The sequence below is a fragment of the Arachis hypogaea genome, chromosome 6 (genome assembly GCF_003086295.3).
Source record: "Arachis hypogaea cultivar Tifrunner chromosome 6, arahy.Tifrunner.gnm2.J5K5, whole genome shotgun sequence".
Taxonomy (NCBI): domain Eukaryota; kingdom Viridiplantae; phylum Streptophyta; class Magnoliopsida; order Fabales; family Fabaceae; genus Arachis; species Arachis hypogaea.
In genome coordinates, this window is record NC_092041.1 from 23,456,100 (window position 1) to 23,478,159 (window position 22,060).

At 37.8% G+C, this 22,060-nt stretch overlaps 1 protein-coding gene and 1 non-coding gene across 2 annotated transcripts; both read left to right on the top strand.

The window, feature by feature from the left end:
- Nucleotides 1-665: 665 nt before the first annotated feature.
- On the top strand, nt 666-4,455 carry LOC112696470 (protein IQ-DOMAIN 2). Its single transcript, XM_025749262.3, has 6 exons — nt 666-1,032; nt 1,546-1,653; nt 1,727-2,041; nt 2,657-2,878; nt 3,002-3,121; nt 3,386-4,455. Exons 2-6 carry the CDS (start codon nt 1,579-1,581, stop codon nt 4,088-4,090), a joined length of 1,437 nt encoding a protein of 478 aa, XP_025605047.1. The 5' UTR covers nt 666-1,032; nt 1,546-1,578; the 3' UTR covers nt 4,091-4,455.
- Nucleotides 4,456-16,840: 12,385 nt separating this feature from the next.
- LOC112699631 (small nucleolar RNA R71) lies at nt 16,841-16,944 on the top strand. Its single transcript, XR_003152574.1, has one exon. It is a non-coding gene; the product is annotated as a small nucleolar RNA R71 (small nucleolar RNA).
- The last annotated feature ends 5,116 nt before the right edge of the window (nt 16,945-22,060 follow it).

Below are 22,060 nucleotides of genomic sequence, written 5' to 3' on the forward strand. Positions count from 1 at the left end.
AGTGTTTAAAAAAAGTTTGATCAATGATGTTTTAATTATAAGTTTTTGAATTTTTTTTATAATACTCTATTTTCTGACGTAATTTACTATTTTATTTTGTTTGTTCATAAACCGCTATATTCTGTAACAATTTATGCTTCGATTCTATTAAGCATAAACCATGGTGGGACTGTAACGGTTTATGCTTGTGTGAGCTTGAACGTAAATTCGGATAGGGTATAACGGATTAGGATTAAGTGGGTGTTATTCGTAATTCGCGATAGGGTGGAACAGATCGTAAACCATAATAAGCTGACGCGGTTTACATAAAGTTGAATCAGGACACAAATACATATACATATATAGGATATGGATTAGTCGAATAAAGTTGATACTCAACTCACACTTTATCCGACCCATGCTAAAACTCATTTTGTATTTAATCCTACTCGCAACAAATCAAGTTGACAGTTCTATCCGACCGAATTGAAATGGATTGGATACCTACTAATAAAATACATGCTACAACCGTAGCTTCAAACAAATGTTAATAAATGTAAAAGAAACATATTTTTTCCAACAATAAATAACCCTACTCCAACAGTAGCAGTTAAACTATGTTAAAGGAGGAGGTGAAAATTACTGCAACAAGCACATGAACATCATCATCGTCATTATGGATAGTTAGTAACAGACACCGTTAACTTCGATTTTGATGCTTCGAAACAAGCAAAGGTAAAATAAATAAAACACAACACACACATTTGGGGGACCCACCATGACCAACCCAGTTGCAAGGTCATAACACTAAAGAAACCAGCTGGTTCTCTTTATTATAATTCAAAGCTCCCTCTTTTCTCTTCTATTGGCATTTGTCAAGATCTGATTTTTCCCTCTCTGCAGGGAGGAACAGCAACAACAACAAGAAGAAGAAGAAGAGAGAGAAGGTGCTGTTTGGTGCGAAAAGTGATCCTCAAGTTGCAATCTTTTTCTTGAGAGAGAAACTGGGTCCGAATCAGATACTTGAGATCTACCATTGTTTCTTCTCTTCAGGTTAAACATCTTCTTCATTGCCATTGCAACATCCTCTCAAGTTGGAATCTTTCTCTTTGTTTTCTCATTCCTCGCAATTTATGTGAATTTGTAGCAATTTCAGCTTTCAATAGAAGCGGTATTCTAAGTGGTGTTAGTAGATAAATCTACATTGTAGTGTGCTGGAAATTATAAAAGGAAGCATAATTCAGTAGCTTTATTGTCTGATTCAACATTCTTCCGTTGTGAATTGTAATGATTTTACCTTTTTTTTTTCTACTTTCATTTTTGGGGTCTATAATTCGGAATTCATAGACAGCTAGGGATTATGATGAATTTCTCTTGCAGAAGCTTGTTGTTTTCAAAATTGCGTTACACAATTTTTGAGATCTCTTCCTTTTCATTAGCAAATATTGTTAGTCCTAATCTTAATGGCATTTAATGTAATTGAATTTGCTTCCTCTTCAAAAATGAATTATTTTTAATTTGAGGTTTGAGATCTTAAAAATTTGCCCTTCTTTTTTGGGTGTAAAGGATCAAATTGAGGAAGGCCAAGAGCCCAAGAATATGGGGAGAAAAGGAAATTGGTTTTCTTCTGTGAAGAAAGCTCTGAGTCCTGACTCAAAGGAGAAGAAAGAACAGGTTTGGATAATGTTTATAACTTATCTCAATTATTCTGATACCCTTCTCTTAGATTAACCAACTTCCTCTGCAGAAATCAAAGAAGAAATGGTTTGGGAAGCAGAAGTTGCAGAGTTCAGGCTCATACCAGGAATCTGATAAAGCACCACCTCTTCTGCCACCAGAAGATGTTAAATTGGCTGATCTTGAAATTGAAAGCGGTCATGATCGTGTTGTTGAAGTTGCAACTTCTGCAGATGTTGAGGAACCTGTTCCTGCTGTTGCAGTTCAGGCACCAGTGGTTAGGGTTGAAGCTGCTACTACCAGTCATACAATTACTCGGTTCTCTGGCAAACCAAAGGAAGAAGTGGCAGCAATTAAGATTCAAACGGCTTTCCGGGGATACTTGGTATGCATTTTAATTTTGATTTAAACACAAATTATTCCTTATATATGTTCTTTTTTTGAAGAATTATTTTTATTTTTCTTCCCTTTAGCTCCCTCTATGTCACAGTTCATTTCATTCAACATTTGATGAGAATGACTTTAAAAAAAGAAAAAAAAAAAAACACAGAACTCCCTTGTCTTCATTTGGCCCTTTAACTCATGAACATCAGTTAGTGCAGCTCCATGCCTCCACCTTCAAATCATATGGTGGGAACAAAATGAACTAACTATTCACGATATAGCTGTTGCTACTGTGGCTAACAACATTTTCATAATAAATAATTCCAAGTATTAAATGCAGAAATAAGGGGTGAGAGAGTAATTTAATCTTTAGGTACAGAAATGATGTGGCTGGCAATCTCTTGTTTACTGGTGAAGTTTTACTTTAGAAGTAGATCTAATTTAAACTCTTATACTTGAATCCAGACAAAAGGACATTTCTTTATGGTTGTGCATATTAATTGCATATAGTTTTGAGGACATCAATGGTAAATTGGTAATAAATAATGGCTGCCAAAAGGATATGTTACTATCTGCATTACCTTTCAAACTAAGTTTGGTTTTGAAATCATTTTAGGCAAGAAGAGCGCTGCGGGCTTTAAGAGGACTGGTCAGATTGAAGTCATTGATGGAAGGGCCCATTGTTAAGCGCCAAGCGATATGTACCCTTCGCTCTATGCAGACTTTAGCTCGTGTGCAAGGTCAGATTCGTTCTCGGAGGATCAGAATGTTAGAGGAGAATCAGGCTCTGCAGCGACAGCTCTTGCAGAAGCATGCAAAAGAGCTCGAGAGCATGCGGGTATGCTTTTTCATTTCCTTTATTATCTCTAATTGTGTGCTCTTTTATATGAACATTTATTTATTTAAATTTATAACATAGTATTTGGAAAATTTTTTAACTGTTGTCAAATTGTCATGATAGATTGGCGAGGAATGGGATGACAGCTTACAATCAAAAGAACAGATTGAAGCCAAGTTACTGGGCAAGTATGAGGCTGCTATGAGAAGAGAAAGGGCACTGGCTTATGCATTCACTCATCAGGTTTTTCATTGATCCTTTTCCTTTTGGATTCACTATCTTCAGAGCCTTAAACATGTGCTGTCTCGTCTCATTTTTGCATAATCCGATTCTATTTTTGGTTGATTCCTGTCATCAATGGTGGTACTTGGCTACCTGAAATATATATTTTGAGTGAATAACAGTCTTTGCCTGTGATATAAGTTACATCAATGAGTTTTAAGTTTATTGATTTTTAAAACAAATTAAGTTCGGAGTTTGATATTTGCTAAAATCTTGATTTGACAGCAAAACGGGAAGAGCTCATCTAAATCTATGAATCCCATGTTCATGGATCCAACCAATCCTAGCTGGGGTTGGAGTTGGCTGGAACGATGGATGGCAGCTCGACCTTGGGAGAGCCGTGGCATGATGGATAAAGAGCTGCACGACCATTCATCCATAAAAAGCTCAAGCCGCAGCATTACTGCTGGGGAAATCAGCAAATCATTTGCTCGTTTCCAGCTAAATTCTGAAACGCACTCTCCAACGGCCAGCCAAAATCCCGGCACACCTAGCTTCCAGTCCCATTCGGCTCCTCCCAAGGCACCGGCTTCTCCAGCAGTCGCTAGGAAACTGAAGAAGGGGAGCCCAAAGGGCAGCTTGGTTTTGGAAGATGACTCCAAAAGCATGGTCAGTGTACAGTCAGACCGGTTTCGGAGGCACTCCATCGCCGGATCATCAGTGAGGGATGATGAGAGCCTTGCCAGCTCTCCATCAGTTCCAAGTTACATGGTGCCAACTCAATCTGCAAAAGCCAAGTCCAGGACACAAAGTCAAAGTCCATTAACCATGGAAAATGGGAAAACAGATAAGGGTTCCTTTGGGACTGCAAAGAAGCGTCTTTCTTTTCCGGCTTCACCTGCCAGACCACCCCGGCGGCATTCAGGTCCACCGAAGATAGAAAGCAGTTTAAATGCAGAATTCGCCGTGAGCAACGGTGCGGCCAGTTGATTATACTGCCAAAGTGAAAGGATTGTTGAAGACATTGAAGGTAGGATTGGAAACATCAGGGAAGAAATAAGACACAAGTTTATTTGAATTGAGTGTTTCATTTGTTTATTTATCCTAATTAATTATTATGTGTATCTAACGTTTCTTGAAACCTATTGATTTGGGGTGAAAGTTTCTTTACACATTAAATTTATCTCTATGTATTATTTTCATTCTCACTATTTGCTGCCCTTAGGGGAAGGAAGAATTCATGATGTTCATATGACAGACCCATCAAGGACAAGAGTGTCATCGATCTATTAAAGTTCTTGATTTTTTTTTCTTTTTATTGTGATATAAAATGTACATTTTGTTCTTTTGTCTCATTCATTTGATGCTACCATCAAATTATACTATAGCTTACAATTCTATTCTTGTCGGCATTAGTTCTTGGTACACTTCCCATCAATGTAACGAATTATTAGATTACATACAAAACAAAAGGCTTAAACAAATAATAATACCTGGTAAATATGAATAGCATTATTAATGATCTGTTATGGTGCAAGGGTTGGTTGGGGATACTTGTATTATTGTGAAGGGGTAGTTGAAATGGATGCTTCCAACCCGTTGAAGTGTATTATGATTATGATGGGAGCTGCCAACTCATTGATACTTCTTGCCTCAATTAAGTTAGAAACCGAGGGGAATAATTAGGAATGCGATTAGATATTATTGAGAACTAATCTCTCGTTTTTCAATTTAATTGGCCTCATCTTATGCGTTTAGTAGTTGTGTTAGAAAACAAGTATATTATATAATTGTTAAATATGTATCAGAATTTATTCCTTAGCCCATTCACCAAGGGAGTTTGGATGACTCAACTTCTTTTTGAACCTTTTAAACAAAAAAGGAAAAAGTAAAAGAAAAACTGAAAAGGACCGACAAACCCAGGGTATTAACTGAATTGGACCACCATTGCCCCTCATTGGTCTTGCACGAGACCTGGCTGCCAGTAGCTGTATGGAACATCAAATTTCCAAAGGTAAATAAATAAGGTGGTTATTTCCAGTAGCTGCCAGAAATAATTTTTCATATGAAAAGAAAACTGGTGTGTTTGTCCAATATTGACAATTGGGGTATTTTACAGGTTTGCAGGTGTAGCACAATACAAAGGGGTGTGTTAGAACATCGTCGTCAGTGATTCGGCGAAATGTGGAACAAGTGTCATCACCGGAACAACACGTGAAGGGTGTGTTTCACCGATTCCTTGTAATTTTGTCTAGAAATTTGTCGCAAACGTGGAAGCACCCGGACAACACACAGGGAGCGTGTTGCGTCAGCCGTTCAGAGATTTTAAGGAGCTTTTACAGAGATTTGCTGCACGTTTCTAAGGAATTGTAGTAGTTTTTGCAACACGGAAAGGATGTGTTGGAAGTGTGTCTGCATGCAAGAGACAGCTCCTTTCTTCGAGAACAAGTGACGCAGATTACAAGCTCTTTAAATTGAGATCAACCCCTTTGTTGCATGCAGAGAATGAATATAGAAGAGAAGGATTTTGAGAGAGAAGAGTTCCGCGATGAAGAAGAGTTAGTAGCTTGTTAAAAAAAGAGTGATTATACATAAAAAAATTATAAGTTTGTATTTATCAAAAATAGTAGGTGATTATACGGTAGCCAAAAAATATATTATCAATTATTTGGATCATCTTATTTATGTAATTTGATAAATTTTGTTTATCTTTTGTATTTAAATTTTTTTAGTTTTAATTAATATTTTTTTAGTGTTAGCATCATATGTTGATATATAACATTATTATTTTAGTATTATTATTTTTACTTGTATTTAGCACTGTTATGTTATTTAAATTTGTAATTATTAAATTTAATAAATAAGATAAATAAACTATTTTTGAGTAATATTTTTATTTTTCTATTATAATATTATTTTATTTTATACTTGTAATTAATAAATAAAGAAATAATCAAAATATGAATATATAATTTTTTTGATTTTTTTGTTATGATATTATTATTTTTGTGTAGAATTAATAAATAATTTAAATATTAATAAATAAATATTGTTAATTTTCGAATTTCTTTTGTTATATTTTAATTTTCTGTTGTCATAATATGTTTTTATTTTAATTTGTATTTAGTTAACTTAATGAGTAATAAAAATATTAATAAATATTTGATATTTATGAAAATAAATAAATAATATAACTATCAAAAAGTAATTTTCTTCCATTATTTGTTATAATAACTATTTGAGGATAATAATATTATTATATTTTATTTTATCTTTATTAAAAGTAATAACTAATTTAAATATTAATAAATAAATTTTTTAGTTTAATTTTTATGTATTTAAACTAATAAATAAATAGCATAATATAATATTTTTATTTTATTTTTATTTATTTAAAGTAATATAATAAATAATTATTTATTATAATCTTCATTCATTTAAACTAATAAATATATTTAATGAATAAACATATTTTTGTTGGACCAACCTAACAAGAATTATATGGCCCATAAACTTGATCCACTGGAGACGTGGAATCTGATGGTAGATGACGTCTTACGAACAACAGGATTTTACCACGTTTCGAAAATTGGGTGATTGGAGGATATGTCTCCTTACTATTTGCTCTCGTTGAAAGGCGAAGGCTGGAGACTCACACTTTTTTATTGCTAGTGGGTGAGGTTACTGTTATATTAAAAGACGTGGCTCATATATTTGGCCTACTGATTGATGGAGAGGTTGTGAGCAATCAGACAGATAGCAGTCATGACTTCTTGAGCAGCCAGAGTATCACAATTTTTGACAGAGAACTCGTTGTGAGCAGTTCCTCCAAATCTTATATAAAGTTGGCATGGGTTCGCTGTATCAAAGACAGAGAGCCATTGGATAATTTGGAATCTATTTAGAGATATGTCATATGTCAGATTTTTTGTTTGCTGGGTTCGACCCTATTCACGGATAAGTCGATGGCCTATGCCTATGTGCAGTATCTCCCAATACTCCACAATTTTTAGCGGATCCACACTTACATTTGGGGCCAGCATGTCTCACGCATCTTTACAGGCACTGTGCCATGCATCACGATACGATTTCAAAAAGATAGATAACCCTCTTAATCTTTTATTTGTATAGGCATGGGAGTGAATCTCGTGTATTGCACCCGTTCCGAGACAGCACCTTGCAACGGCTGACGTATCAGTTGCTCGGAGATAACAGTTTTTATTTTAATTGTATATTTATTGACAATGCTATTTGATTGATGGCATATATTTTAATATTCTTAATGTTATGTGTTGCAGGTAGAGTCATTCCCCGCGATCCATAGCGCGGTTATCAAAGACCATAGTGACATTTAGGCAGGAAATAGACTACATGGAGGAGGTTAGTGTTTTTGCTTTGTGTGTGTTAATATCCAACATGATATTAAGTTTCTAATTTTTCAATAATATGTTGCAGGTTGTCTGACGGCTGTAGAAAGGATAGATCATACCTGACGAGCTACATGGACAACTTGAGATGTGTGACACCGTTGTTCTATTATTGTCATTCAAGTGTGTCGAATGGCACCCTGCAAACCAAGTGATGCGTCAATTCGGGTATGCACAACTCGCCCTAGAGCTAACAAAAGTAATTGGAACAAAAGAGCATTACATCACTCTTCGCAGAGTGCAACTTCATGACTGGAGGGTTTTACATGAGGGATGGATAGAGGAATGGGCAACCGTCGCAACACTCGGTTGCGAGAGTTGCACCCCCTTCCGACTTGGGACTTTAGACCATCGACTGATTACGGTCATTGGTATGTGGGTTTATTCGGAGTATGGCTGAGATTGTCAGAGCAAGTTCCTCAGCATCCACCTCAGCCACCAACACTTTAGGGACCACTTCGATATGCAGTGTTTGAACCGTTTCCTTATTATCTCCTATAGTAACTAGACCACAGCCAACACAGTCAGCACAGCCACGACGGCCAACCCAGCGACCATGGCCAGTCCAGCCGTCACAGCCACCATAGCTAGCACAGTCGGCATAGTCAGCACAGCCAGCCCAACCACCACATTCAACCCAGCCAACACAGCCACTTATAATAACTCACAAAAGTTGGCATATAACTTAATAATACAAACACAATGACCAACAAAGATATTAATTGATAAAATTAACTTAAAATACAAACATGACAACCAACAAAGACATTAATAACTTAAAAATACAAACACGACAACCAACAAAGACATTAATTGATAAAACTAACATAAAAAATAGAGTATATACTCATTTTGGTCCTCAAAGAATTTTAGACTGGACACTTAGTCCCCAACTAAAATTAATTACTCGATTGGTCCCTAACAATTAACTCCGTCAATCACTTAGGTCTTTTATTCCGTTAATTCTAACGGAGGACAAAATAGTCCCTGACAACTCTAACAGGGGACAAAATGGTCCTTGATCTCCTTTGTTCAGAAACGACAATGTTCTCTTCCAATTTCCATCATATCTCGCATAACACTAACAGTCTAACACTATAACTTCAAACTACACAATGCACACTCTATAAATTTAATGTTCACAAGAAAAAAAATCCTCCACGGATTGAGTTGTTGATGTGGTTTGTAATTTTAAAAAGATTGAATACTAGAGATAGATTATTGATAGCCATAAACTTGATAGCTACGATTTAGGAAATTGCACAATCAGCAAAAATTCCTTCCGGCAAGTGCACCGGTTATCGTCAAGTAAAAACTCACAATAGAGTGAGGTCGAATCCCACAAGGATTGGTTGAGTGAGCAATTCGGATTAGAAGTTTGTTCTAGTTGAGCGGAATCAAGATTTAGATGAGAATTGCGGAATCTTAAATTGCATGAATTAAAGAGCGAGAAGTTAAAGTGCTTAAAAAGGGATCGGGGTGATTGCATGAAATTAATTGCAGAAATTAAAGAGAAAGTGTAGATCAGAAATGGGGAATTCATTGGGTTTCAGGAGATATTGAGATCTCCGAATCAAAACATTTTTATCCCTTCCTCAACTAATGCATTCATTGAATTTTGCTTGACAATCTTATATGATTGGATCCCAATTCCTTGGCTCACCAATTCTCTCTAAAAACAAACAAATTCCCAATCCCTTGGTTTAAATGTTCATAAGAAGAGATGATGTTCGATCACTGATTATACCACACAGTTTCATGAACCACAATTTGGTAGGATTACATGTCACAATATCCATCCAAACCCCAATCCAATTCACTGTGAGAAAACTTCTCTAGCATGAATCCTCCATTCCTTTCCCAAGGTTCCGAAGGATTCCAATTATGGATAGTCTCTTTCCCAAGACAACTAACCAATGGAATTAGATCGAGAAGCTTTCTAACAAAATTCAAGAGAAAAGATTGAAGAAGAAGATAAAAACTATGATTGATTCATTGAATTACAATAGAGCTCCCTAACCCAATGAAAGGGGTTTAGTGAGTCATAGCTCTGAATTCAATTACACAAAGTAAAACTAGAAAATGATCCCTAAAGTCCCCAGTCCCGTTCTCCCTTCCTAACTTAAATTCTATCCTATTTATACACTTTCTAAATTGAGCTTCTGTTGTGCTTCTTGGGCTTTGAGGCCTTTTCTTGATTTCCTTTTGCTTTGGGTTTATGATCCATAACCCTGATGAGGCTGCTGATCCAATTCTGTAACATTCATTGAGCCAACTTAGTGATAATCAAGTAATGACACATGACTCAACAATTGAAATTCCAGACTCATCAATTCTTCAGGCCCAATCCCATAAACCATGATATTCAATTGGGTTTCATACCGGAGTATGTTTAAGTTAATATTTGTGCTCAAATGCTAACTTAAACTGCAATATTTTTGGCCCAGAAACCTTTTCAAATAGAGGCGTTTAAGTTGCAGTTTAAGCTTAAACTGCAACTTAAACGTTGGACACTCCTGGAGGTGATATAATTCAAGCACGTTTAAGCTTCAGTTTAAGGTTAAACTGAAGCTTAAACGTGGAAATGGAAGAAGGCAATCCTGGAGGGTGGAATTGTCGAACACGTTTAAGCTTCAGTTTAAGGTTAAACTGAAGCTTAAACGTGGAAATGAGGAAAGCACCCTGGAGGATAAAATGTTGAACACGTTTAAGCTTCAGTTTAAGGTTAAACTAAAGCTTAAACATGGAAATGAGAAAGCAACCCTGGAGACAAATTGTGGTCGAACACGTTTAAGCTCCAGTTTAAGGTTAAACTGGAGCTTAAACGTGGAAATGAAGAAAGTAGCCCAGGAGTGTGAAATGTCGAACACGTTTAAGCTCCAGTTTAAGGTTAAACTGGAGCTTAAACGTGGAAATGGCTTCCTGGTGCATAATTTGGGTCGAACACGTTTAAGCTCCAGTTTAAGGTTAAACTGGAGCTTAAACGTGGAAATGCTCCCTGGTGCATTTCTCATTCTGGCGTTTAACTTCCAGTTTAAGGTTAAACTGGAAGTTAAACGCCACCTTCAGCCTTCATGATTCTGGCGTTTAAGCTCCAGTTTAAGCTTAAACTGGAGCTTAAACGCCACTTCCAGCATTATATGGCTTGGTAGTTTAAGTTCCAGTTTAAGCTTAAACTGGAACTTAAACTCCACATGTGATATTCAAGCTTCCTTTATTGATCTTGTTGCTTCCTTGCCTAGCCTCTTCTTCCCTGAAATCATCCAAACAACTGCATCAAAGTCTTGCAAAATTTCCTGAGAATTCTTCCATTCATAGCATTCAAGTAATATAACTAAAAACTCATGGATTTTGCATCAAAATCATACTGTTTGAATGGTTCATTGCTTTGTTATTCATTTAACCATTCTTGGTTACTTTAAGCTCAAGAAAGTGCATAAAACAACTAAAACTAACAGAAAAATGCTAGTGAAACTAGCCTAAGATGCCTTGGCATCACAACACCAAACTTAATACTTGCTTGTCCCTAAGCAAGTCCTGAGTTATTTGAGAAGAGAGTATGAAACAGAAAGCAATTACATTGGCTATATTAGCAAGCATTTGAAGTTCATCAGAAGGGTTTTATGCAGAAAGTTGCAGCATCACTTTTTCATTCTTATCAGGTAAGATTATCACTTTTTCATTGCATCCATCAAACACTGCTATGGCCTCTTGTTATTCTTATGTCCTTGGCACTTTTCCTTTCTTTGTTTTTCTTTTTCTTAGAGCTCCTTTGCTCCTTGTTTGCTCAGAGTCATGTATTGCACAAGCCTTTGGCATTTTCTTTTTCTTATCAGTGCACTACACATATCCACTATAGGCATTTTAGTTCACATTTCTTCTTGAGATATTGGTGCCCAGCACCTCTTTGTGTGACTAAATGTTTTGTATTTAGGTTGCTCTTGATAATGGACTTTTGGTTGATAATCCCGGGTTAGTTAACCCAAGTTACCAAGTGTTGAAACACTCCTCAGAACCTATTCATCCAAGCATATCCTTAATACATAAACACCACAGGCATTTGTCTCAGAAGTTCAAACCATTGGTGCCTAGCTTATTTTCTCAAATTTTTTTTTCTTTTTGGTTGCCCTTTTTCAGTGGCTTTTTCTTCTTCTTTTTCTTTCTTTTTCATGGCCAAAGACATTTATTTATCAAGATCCATAGACAGTATTCAACTTCTACACAAAATTGATAATTCTACACTCAATTTCCAGTGAGCTGACTAAACAATCAAGCATGCATACCACCACTTAATTCTACTTGATTTGTCACTAATTGAGCCAAGTTACTTTTGTTCAAACTTTTCTTTTATTTTTGGAAACAGAACAAGCATGGCAAGCATTTGTTTAAGAAGGTGAAGTTATATCCAAACATCTAGGCATTCACTTTATTCAAAGCAGTAAACAGACAAACATACTAGAAATTTCACATAAAACTTAAATGACTTAAAATGAAAGAAAGCTCATAAAGACAATTCACAAACTATTATTTGCTTATTAAGGAACAAGACCACCTTTCATTTGTTGCTTGGTTCTTTTTGATTCTTGGGGTCCTGCTTCTTCTTGCTTCTTACCTCTTTTTGACCACTTGTACTTCCTTTGTCTTTTCTTATGAGCTTTGTCCAGAATCCAGCTTTTTTCATTGTTTCTTCCACTCCTTTCTCAAGGATCACTGCCTTGTTCATTTCTCCTTCTTTCCTCCCTTTGAAATACTCATCAAAAGCTGGGAATGCTGGGTCCATCTTGTGTAGATGTTCCCCTATGTAGTTAAGCTTGATTTGAGAACTGATGTTGTAATCAGCTTGAACTGCATATCTTGCATTCTGCAAAGTGGTGGCTTCCTTGATTGCCAAGATATTGACATCTTGGTGTTGGCATATGTGGCTGAGGGATTCCTGTAATTGTAAATTCTGTTCCCTTTGCAGATCTAGGAATCTTGATTCAAAGTTCCTTTGCATGTCCATCATTTTTAGGTGAAAGTCCTCTTGCCTCTCTTGAGACCTCATGTATTGTTGAGACATTCCTTCCACGATTTCCTGCATTCTTCTCATATCCATGGGGTCTCTGGGAACTCGTTGCCTTTTTTCTGGATTTCCTTGCTCTTCTTGCTCTTCTTCTCCTTCTTGCTCTGCTTCTTGCTCTGCTTCTTGCTCCTCTTCTGCTTGTTGCCCTTCTTCATTTCTTCTTTTTGTATGTCTTGGAGCAATTGGGCCAAGAGTCATTCTGTGAGCAGTTATGGCCATTCCAGGATGTAGCCAATTAGGTCTTGCATCTTCAAGTGGTACTTGGGCATCGATGCATAGTCTGATGATGGTGCTAGGGAAGTGGAGCCAGGAGTCAGGGTCACTTTTCTCACTAAACTCTTGTATCTGTTCAGCAATGAATTTATGAACTTTGATCTCCCCTCCCACCATAATGCAATGTAGCAAGATGGCTCTTTTAGGGACTATTTCTGAAGAGTTTGCAGTGGGTAGGATGGATCTCCTAACTATTGCATACCACCCTTTAGCTTCAGGTGTTAGGTCTCCCCTTCTCAAGACTCTTGGAGCCCCTCTTGTTTTTCTCACCCATTCAGCTCTGATGGCACAAAGGTCTTCAGCAATAGTCGAATAGTCAGGTTCTCCTATCATCCTTTCCTCATAACTTGCTTGGCTGAAACGTATGTTTTTCAGGCCAAGAGTTTTCATGATTGCCTTGGGGCTGAAGTCAACTTCCACCCCTCTCACATAGCTTTTGTATGTGGGTTCCACGGTTGGATCCTCCCTCACTGCATTTGCATAAAACTCCTTCACCAGGTTGATGTTGATTTTAGTGATTGGCTTAGTCAGGAGCTCCCACTTCCTCTTTTTGATCTTCTCCCAAACACTTGGGAACTCATCCTTTTCAAGGTCAAAGGGAATCTCAGCTAGTATCCTTTTAGGTCTCATCCATTCGGCCTGAATCTCATGGAAAACTGATTTGTATTTCCATGCATCAAATTCCCTTTCCTCCTCCATTGGCTGCTTGTCTTTTCTTCTTTTGTGGCTAGATGAGGCTGCCATTGGTTCTTTAGTTTTGGCAAGTGACAAGCTAAAGTTGATAAGGTGAAGTAAGAAAGTGTTGTTAGAAGTGTGGTGAAGTTGTTTTCGGCAAGAGATAGTTTTGCTATGATGAAAGAATATGTGCAAGAAGGAGAATTGGTAGTGTGGAACTCGTTCCCCAAATGGTTCTTTATAGTTCATGCAAGTGAAAAATGGACGGCTAGGGTGATTTGTGAAGGATGGCTTGATGGTAAATATATGAATTAAGGAGAAGGACGAATTGCTTTTAACTTTCTTGGAAGTATTCTGGGTGTATTAAGTTGTACATGTAGCTATCTTTTCATGCGGAACTTCCTTTTCCCATGTGTTAGTTTCAAAGACTTGTGAACTCCCTTTTTGACCAAGACCGTACCTCCCCCCTTTGTCTTTTTCATCCATTCTTATCCTTACTTTTGTACCTGCACAAACAAACAAATTTGCTATCATTTTTTTCGGTCCATGTGAATAATGAATAGCACTTGCACATGTTTTTCATTCTTTTTGAATTGTAAATCAATGATTGACTTCATGAGCTTATAGCCGTGACCTTTGTATGTATGCACACTTATTACTGGACACCAAACTTAGTGTTTGGTAATGTCTCCTGATGACATGAAATCCATGTTGGTTGTCCTTAATGAATGTGCATAATTCTAATAAATCATAGTCACTTTGGCTCTTTGATCCTAAACAATTTTACTACCTAAAGTAATTGAAATCAAAGTATTAAAACATGCAAATGGTATACTTGTCATGAATTTCTAAATCCAGAGGAACTTCTTGCTTTTCATTAACTTTGTTCAAAGAGGAACACCAAACTTAATGTTTGGTTGTGCACCTTGAATGAAGGATTGAATACAATTTGAATAAGATTTGGGAGTGCCTTCAGGCAAACCAAACTTAGAGACCAATTGTATTTTACATGCAATGTTTAGTGCACCTTATCAACAGTTGTCCTGAGGATTCAAATTCATGCATAAGAAACCATGCTTTATTAGATGCAAAGCAAAACAATGAAGAGTAAGGATACTAAAACATGGGTTGCCTCCCATGAAGCGCTTCTTTAACGTCACTAGCTTGACGGTTGTCCCTTGTTAGGGTGGATTGTAGTGCTTGATGTCCTCTCCTCTTACTATGAAAACGTCCCCATTTGATTCCTTCATGATTTCCAAATGTTCCATAGAAAGAACTTTCCTGATTGTGAACACTTGAGGGAGTTGGGAAGGAATGGTTTTGAGGCCAGGTGGGATTGGCAGATAATGACTTGATATTACTTTATCTCCCGGAGAGAAACCTTCAGTGGGAATTTTCTTGTTTCTCCACCCTCTTGGCAATTTCTTTACAATTCTTCCCTCTCTCTTGAGAATTTCTTCATTGACCCTTATGCCAGGAAGATCTTTCTGAGCTTTTTCTATTGATTCTTGTGGCTTTAACTCTTGCAATTCTTGTTTGCCTTCCAAGGACTGTTTCAGAGTTTCAGCTGCTGGATTGCTTTCCTCCAAACACAGATGGCTACTATCATCCATAGGCTTTTCAGGTTCTGGTTCAGGCTCAGATGCAGGTTTGAAAACATGGAAAATGAGCTGTTCATCATGTACTCTCAAAATTAGCTCTCCTTGTTCTATATCTATGAGTGCTCTAGCAGTGGCTAGAAATGGCCTTCCCAGAATGATAGGGTGTAGGTAGCTTTCCTCCATGTCCAAAATGACAAAGTCTGTGGGGAAGAAATAATTTCCCACTTTCACCAGCACATTCTCAACTACCCCTTCAGCTTGCTTCTGAGTTTTGTCAGCCAGTTGTATGATTACATCAGTGGATCTCACCTCATTCAGTTGTAGCCTCTTCATAAGAGTCAGAGGCATCACATTTATGCTAGCTCCTAGATCACAGAATCCTCTGTCAATTTTTGTTTCCCCTATGATGCAGGGGATATGAAAACTTCCTGGGTCTGTTTTCTTAGAGACTATGTCCTTCTTGATGAGGGCACTGCATTCTTTGTTCATTATTGCAGTTTGTCCTCCCTTCAAAACTCTTTTCTTGCTCAGCAATTCCTTCAAATACTTGATATGTGTAGGCATTTGCTGGAGAATCTCAAGAAAGGGAATATTGATATGGAGAGACTTAAATGTCTCTAAAAACCTTGAATATGTTTTCCCTTTTTCACCTCCTCCTAACCTCTGAGGAAATGGTGCTTTTGGTTGGTATGTTTCCAGCATGCCTTTATGTTGCAGTTCCTTGGCTTGCTCAGTTTCACTTTCCTGCTTAGCTTCTTCCACACCTTCCTTCAAGATTTCTGGCTCCTGTTCTGAGGGTCTGATTCCTTCTTCTTCTGAGACTTCCTTCAATATGGTAATGGCCTTGCATTCTTCCCATCTCACTCCCTTTTGTTCCCCTTTAGGATTCTTTTCTGTGTCACTAGGGAACACTGCAGTTGACTTAGGGGCCTGTTGAGATAGCTCTCCTACTTGAGTCTCCATCCTCTTGAGTTTTTCACCATGGTTCCTTAAGGTAGATCTCACATCCTCCCTAAAGCTTTTCAACTCACTTATGTCCTGACCCATGTTTGCTAGCATTCCTTCTATCCTGTTTAATTGATCTTGAAATTGTCGGTTCGGATTAGGTTGGGCAGGTTGATTATTTTGGCCATGATATGGTAGTTGGGAGTAAATGTTTTGTGTGGCTTGGTATGATCTTTGGTTGGAGCTTTGGTATGTGGAATTGTTATGTTGGTTGGGGTTGTAAGGTTTGTGGTTTTGTGGTTGGGTTTGCTGGTTTCCCCACCCAAAGTTTGGGTGGTTTTTCCAGCCTGGGTTGTAAGTGTTGGAATGTGGATCATATGGTTGCCTTTGTTGATTTCCCACATAGTTGGCCTCTTCCCAATCACCTCCTTCAGTGCTTACTTCCTCTTGATCTTGTGTGTGTATTGCAGCCACTTGATTTATTTTTAAATTCCTGGTGAGCTCTGCTAGTTGCTTGGCAAACACCTTGTTTTGGGCTAAAATTGTATCAACATGGTTCAGCTCCATGACTCCCTTAGTGTTGTGTCTCTCTGAAGCATAGTAGTACTCATTCTCAGCCACTGTCTCAATCACTTCGATGGCTTCTTCCATAGTCTTTTTCCTATTCAATGAACCTCCTGATGAATGGTCTACAGCCTTCCTTGATTCATAAGAAAGTCCATCATAGAAAATATGCAATTGCACCCAGTCATGGAACATGTCTGGTGGGCATTTCCTTGTCAAATCCTTGAATCTCTCCCATGCCTCGTAGAGAGTTTCACCCTCTTGTTGTCTAAAAGTCTGAACCTCAGATCGAAGCCTATTGACCTTTTGTGGGGGGTAGAAGCGTGCCAGAAACTTGCTTTCCACCTCATCCCAGGTTGTTAGGCTCCCCCTTGGGAATGATTCCAGCCACTTAGCTGCCTTGTCCCTAAGTGAAAATGGGAACAAGAGCAGTTTATAGGCATCTTCCTGGACTCCATTGGACTTCACAGTGTCGCAAATTCTCAGGAATTTTGTGAGATGTTGATTTGGGTCTTCATTAGCACTCCCACCAAATGAACAATGATCCTCCACCAGTGATATTAGCTGTGGTTTGAGTTCAAAATTGTTGGCCTGAATGGGTGGTTTCTGAATGCTGCTACCACAATTCCCAAAGGTTGGGTTTATGTATGAACCAAGAACCCTCCTCTCGGGAATGGCATTGTTTCCATCAGCTCTCTCATGGTTGTGAACTTCTCTATCCATGTTGAGATCTAGAGCTTCCTCAAAATTGTCCTCAGATTCTCCTTCAGATTCTTCTTCTCCCAGTACTCTCTTCTTTCTTGCTTCCCTTCTAAGTTTATGAAGGGTCCTCTCTGGTTCGGTATATGGAGGAGTTGATGTCTCTCCTCTCCTACCTGTCATACAAGAACACAGCACAGGCAACAAACAAGTGGAATACTCTTGGTTAATGGAAGAGTATGGTTAGAGCAGTTGAGGAATTAATTCAAATAGTTAGTGGGTCAGTGAGTTAGTTGCTTGAATTTAAAGGCATAAAGAAAGAAAGCAAGTAACAGAGTGCAGAAATTACAATTCAATAAGTAACTTGAACTGAATTAACAAAACAAGAAAAATGCTCAATCTAGTTAACTTCCAATTTGAGAATTGTCAATCGAAAACCAATCCCCGGCAACGGCGCCATAAACTTGATAGCCATAAACTTGATAGCTACGATTTAGGAAATTGCACAATCAGCAAAAATTCCTTCCGGCAAGTGCACCGGTTATCGTCAAGTAAAAACTCACAATAGAGTGAGGTCGAATCCCACAAGGATTGGTTGAGTGAGCAATTCGGATTAGAAGTTTGTTCTAGTTGAGCGGAATCAAGATTTAGATGAGAATTGCGGAATCTTAAATTGCATGAATTAAAGAGCGAGAAGTTAAAGTGATGAAATTAAAAAGGGATCGGGGTGATTGCATGAAATTAATTGCAGAAATTAAAGAGAAAGTGTAGATCAGAAATGGGGAATTCATTGGATTTCAGGAGATATTGAGATCTCCGAATCAAAACATTTTTATCCCTTCCTCAACCAATGCATTCATTGAATTTTGCTTGACAATCTTATATGATTGGATCCCAATTCCTTGGCTCACCAATTCTCTCTAAAAACAAACAAATTCCCAATCCCTTGGTTTAAATGTTCATAAGAAGAGATGATGTTCGATCACTGATTATACCACACAGTTTCATGAACCACAATTTGGTAGGATTACATGTCACAATATCCATCCAAACCCCAATCCAATTCACTGTGAGAAAACTTCTCTAGCATGAATCCTCCATTCCTTTCCCAAGGTTCCGAAGGATTCCAATTATGGATAGTCTCTTTCCCAAGACAACTAACCAATGGAATTAGATCGAGAAGCTTTCTAACAAAATTCAAGAGAAAAGATTGAAGAAGAAGATAAAAACTATGATTGATTCATTGAATTACAATAGAGCTCCCTAACCCAATGAAAGGGGTTTAGTGAGTCATAGCTCTGAATTCAATTACACAAAGTAAAACTAGAAAATGATCCCCAAAGTCCCCAGTCCCGTTCTCCCTTCCTAACTTAAATTCTATCCTATTTATACACTTTCTAAATTGAGCTTCTGTTGTGCTTCTTGGGCTTTGAGGCCTTTTCTTGATTTCCTTTTGCTTTGGGTTTATGATCCATAACCCTGATGAGGCTGCTGATCCAATTCTGTAACATTCATTGAGCCAACTTAGTGATAATCAAGTAATGACACATGACTCAACAATTGAAATTCCAGACTGATCAATTCTTCAGGCCCAATCCCATAAACCATGATATTCAATTGGGTTTCATACCAGAGTATGTTTAAGTTAATATTTGTGCTCAAATGCTAACTTAAACTGCAATATTTTTGGCCCAGAAACCTTTTCAAATAGAGGCGTTTAAGTTGCAGTTTAAGCTTAAACTGCAACTTAAACGTTGGACACTCCTGGAGGTGATATAATTCAAGCACGTTTAAGCTTCAGTTTAAGGTTAAACTGAAGCTTAAACGTGGAAATGAGGAAAGCACCCTGGAGGATAAAATGTCGAACACGTTTAAGCTTCAGTTTAAGGTTAAACTAAAGCTTAAACGTGGAAATGAGAAAGCAACCCTGGAGACAAATTGTGGTCGAACACGTTTAAGCTCCAGTTTAAGGTTAAACTGGAGCTTAAACGTGGAAATGAAGAAAGTAGCCCAGGAGTGTGAAATGTCGAACACGTTTAAGCTCCAGTTTAAGGTTAAACTGGAGCTTAAACGTGGAAATGGCTTCCTGGTGCATAATTTGGGTCGAACACGTTTAAGCTCCAGTTTAAGGTTAAACTGGAGCTTAAACGTGGAAATGCTCCCTGGTGCATTTCTCATTCTGGCGTTTAACTTCCAGTTTAAGGTTAAACTGGAAGTTAAACGCCACCTTCAGCCTTCATGATTCTGGCGTTTAAGCTCCAGTTTAAGCTTAAACTGGAGCTTAAACGCCACTTCCAGCATTATATGGCTTGGTAGTTTAAGTTCCAGTTTAAGCTTAAACTGGAACTTAAACTCCACATGTGATATTCAAGCTTCCTTTATTGATCTTGTTGCTTCCTTGCCTAGCCTCTTCTTCCCTGAAATCATCCAAACAACTGCATCAAAGTCTTGCAAAATTTCCTGAGAATTCTTCCATTCATAGCATTCAAGTAATATAACTAAAAACTCATGGATTTTGCATCAAAATCATACTGTTTGAATGGTTCATTGCTTTGTTATTCATTTAACCATTCTTGGTTACTTTAAGCTCAAGAAAGTGCATAAAACAACTAAAACTAACAGAAAAATTCTAGTGAAACTAGCCTAAGATGCCTTGGCATCAATTATGTAAGTTTAAGATTGTACCAGAAGCGAAATCCTTTTGTGTCTTATGTAAGGATAGATTAGAGACGGTACATCACTTATTTTTTTTCATGTGATCGTATATGGAAGTTGTGGGGATCAATCTTGGTGGATTGGAGTGTGATTTGGGTTTGGCCAGGAACCACCAAAGAATGCTTTGAGGTGTGGATGGATAGAAGGATAAGAAAAGATATGAAGAAAGTGTGGATGGTGTTTATTTTTTCTATAATATGGTGCACATGGATATGTAGAAATAACATTGTCTTTAATAATGGAGTGTTGGTATTAGAGAAGTTAAAGGAGAAAGTTGTAGGATGCACAAATCGATGGTGTCAAGATTGACAATATAGGAGTAATTGATGTACTTATGAGTGCAAATATCAAGTCTAAGGTGAATAAGAAGACATATGAAGTTGATCTTTGATGCATGATTTATTGATCTATAAAAAAGGCCAATAATTCTGCAGATTAAAAGTTGGAAGGAGAATGATCATGATTTGATGTTGTATAACTGATCAGGTTCATCTTGAAGTGTCTTTAGAGGAGCTAAAATCATTATATTCTTTTGCTCTCTGTTTGCTGTTTTATGCTAGTTTTTATGTTTTCTTTGTAGTTATTGCTCTGTTTTTATTACTTTTTTTTGGAACTATGCCCACTTTGTTTGGAATTGGGTGGAGATGTAATTTGCATATGATGTCGAAGGAGAATCTTCTCATGATGTCCTAATGTCCAACAATCTATATTGCTTGCCGGAGAGTGGAGAAAGGCGTACCTTTGGAGTAGTTGTGGAACTTGGTCTTGAGGATGTTGTGGACGTTGTCGGAGTTGGAGGTGATGTTATCAAAGACGTGGAAGTGGATGCTTTTGGTGGGTGAAGTGCAGAGGAGGTGGATGTACCAATCACAAAGATTTAGAAGGTGTGTGGTCCATGACATGTTGAGGTAGGTGCGACACGTGTGACAATTACACCATGGCTTAATCTTGGAGTTAAAGAGGAGGAAGGAAAAGATGGAAAAGAAGATTGTGAAGGTGAAAAATGAGAGTATGAATGTTAGAGTTATGCGAGATATGATAAAAATTGGGAAGAACAGTGTCGTTTTCGAATAAAGGGGTCAGGGATCATTTTGTCTCTTGTTAAAGTTGTCAGGGATCATTTTGTTCCATATTAGAGTTTTCAGGGACCATTTTGTCTTCCGTTAGAGTTGACGGAGCCAAGAACCTAAGTGACTGACGGAATTAATTGTTAGGGACCAATCGAATAATTAATTTTAGTTGGGGACTAAAATGTCTAGCTTAAAATTTTTTGAGGACCAAAATGGGTATATATTCTAAAAAATACGAACATAATGACCAACAGAGATCTAGCGACTACCACTATCACCAACTCCACTCAGTCCAGCACACTAAGAACATCGACTACGACTATGACCCTGTCTATGACAGAGACGGCATATCTGAGGACCACACATTTCTCGTGAATCCATTTCATTTAGGTAGCGGGTCAATTTGAGATGACCTTTCGACATTCGCCTGAAGGTGGGATTAGCGACCAACGTCGGTCCCAGATAAGCAGGCCATGTCTCCAGATCGTCTAATGGTATGAGCTCAATTCTGTAGACCTCACAAATCTCTGTTGTCTTGTATACTTCATTCACATACACCTGCCAATCGAGGCACTGGTTTGCACGTCAAGCTATAACGTGACGACATGGTAGATATTCTACCTGAAAGTGCCCACATTCATAAGTCTGCTGTCCAAGATCAACTACTAACACCTTTCTATTAGGCATTTTGTGCACTTCAAACACCTCATTTCGTTTGTCAAACTGATGCACAACTATATTTCCAGCACGTTGCATATTTGCTTCTATCCGCTGAGTGGCAAATATAGAGTAGGTAAATCCAGCACACTTGCGATCGTTAGCCTCAACACTCTTCCACGTAAATAGCTTGTTTAACCGATAATATGTTGCTCGGACGAGTGCCGACACAGGAAGATTTCGGGCACCCTTCAACACTGAATTAATGCACT

Excerpts from the sequence above, each read along its gene's own strand:
- LOC112696470 (XM_025749262.3), top strand. The coding sequence starts at position 1,579 with ATGGGGAGAAAAGGAAATTGGTTTTCTTCTGTGAAGAAAGCTCTGAGT. Across the intron at positions 2,879-3,001 it reads AAGAGCTCGAGAGCATGCGG|ATTGGCGAGGAATGGGATGA; the intron begins GTATGCTTTTTC and ends TTGTCATGATAG. Across the intron at positions 3,122-3,385 it reads CTTATGCATTCACTCATCAG|CAAAACGGGAAGAGCTCATC; the intron begins GTTTTTCATTGA and ends TTGATTTGACAG.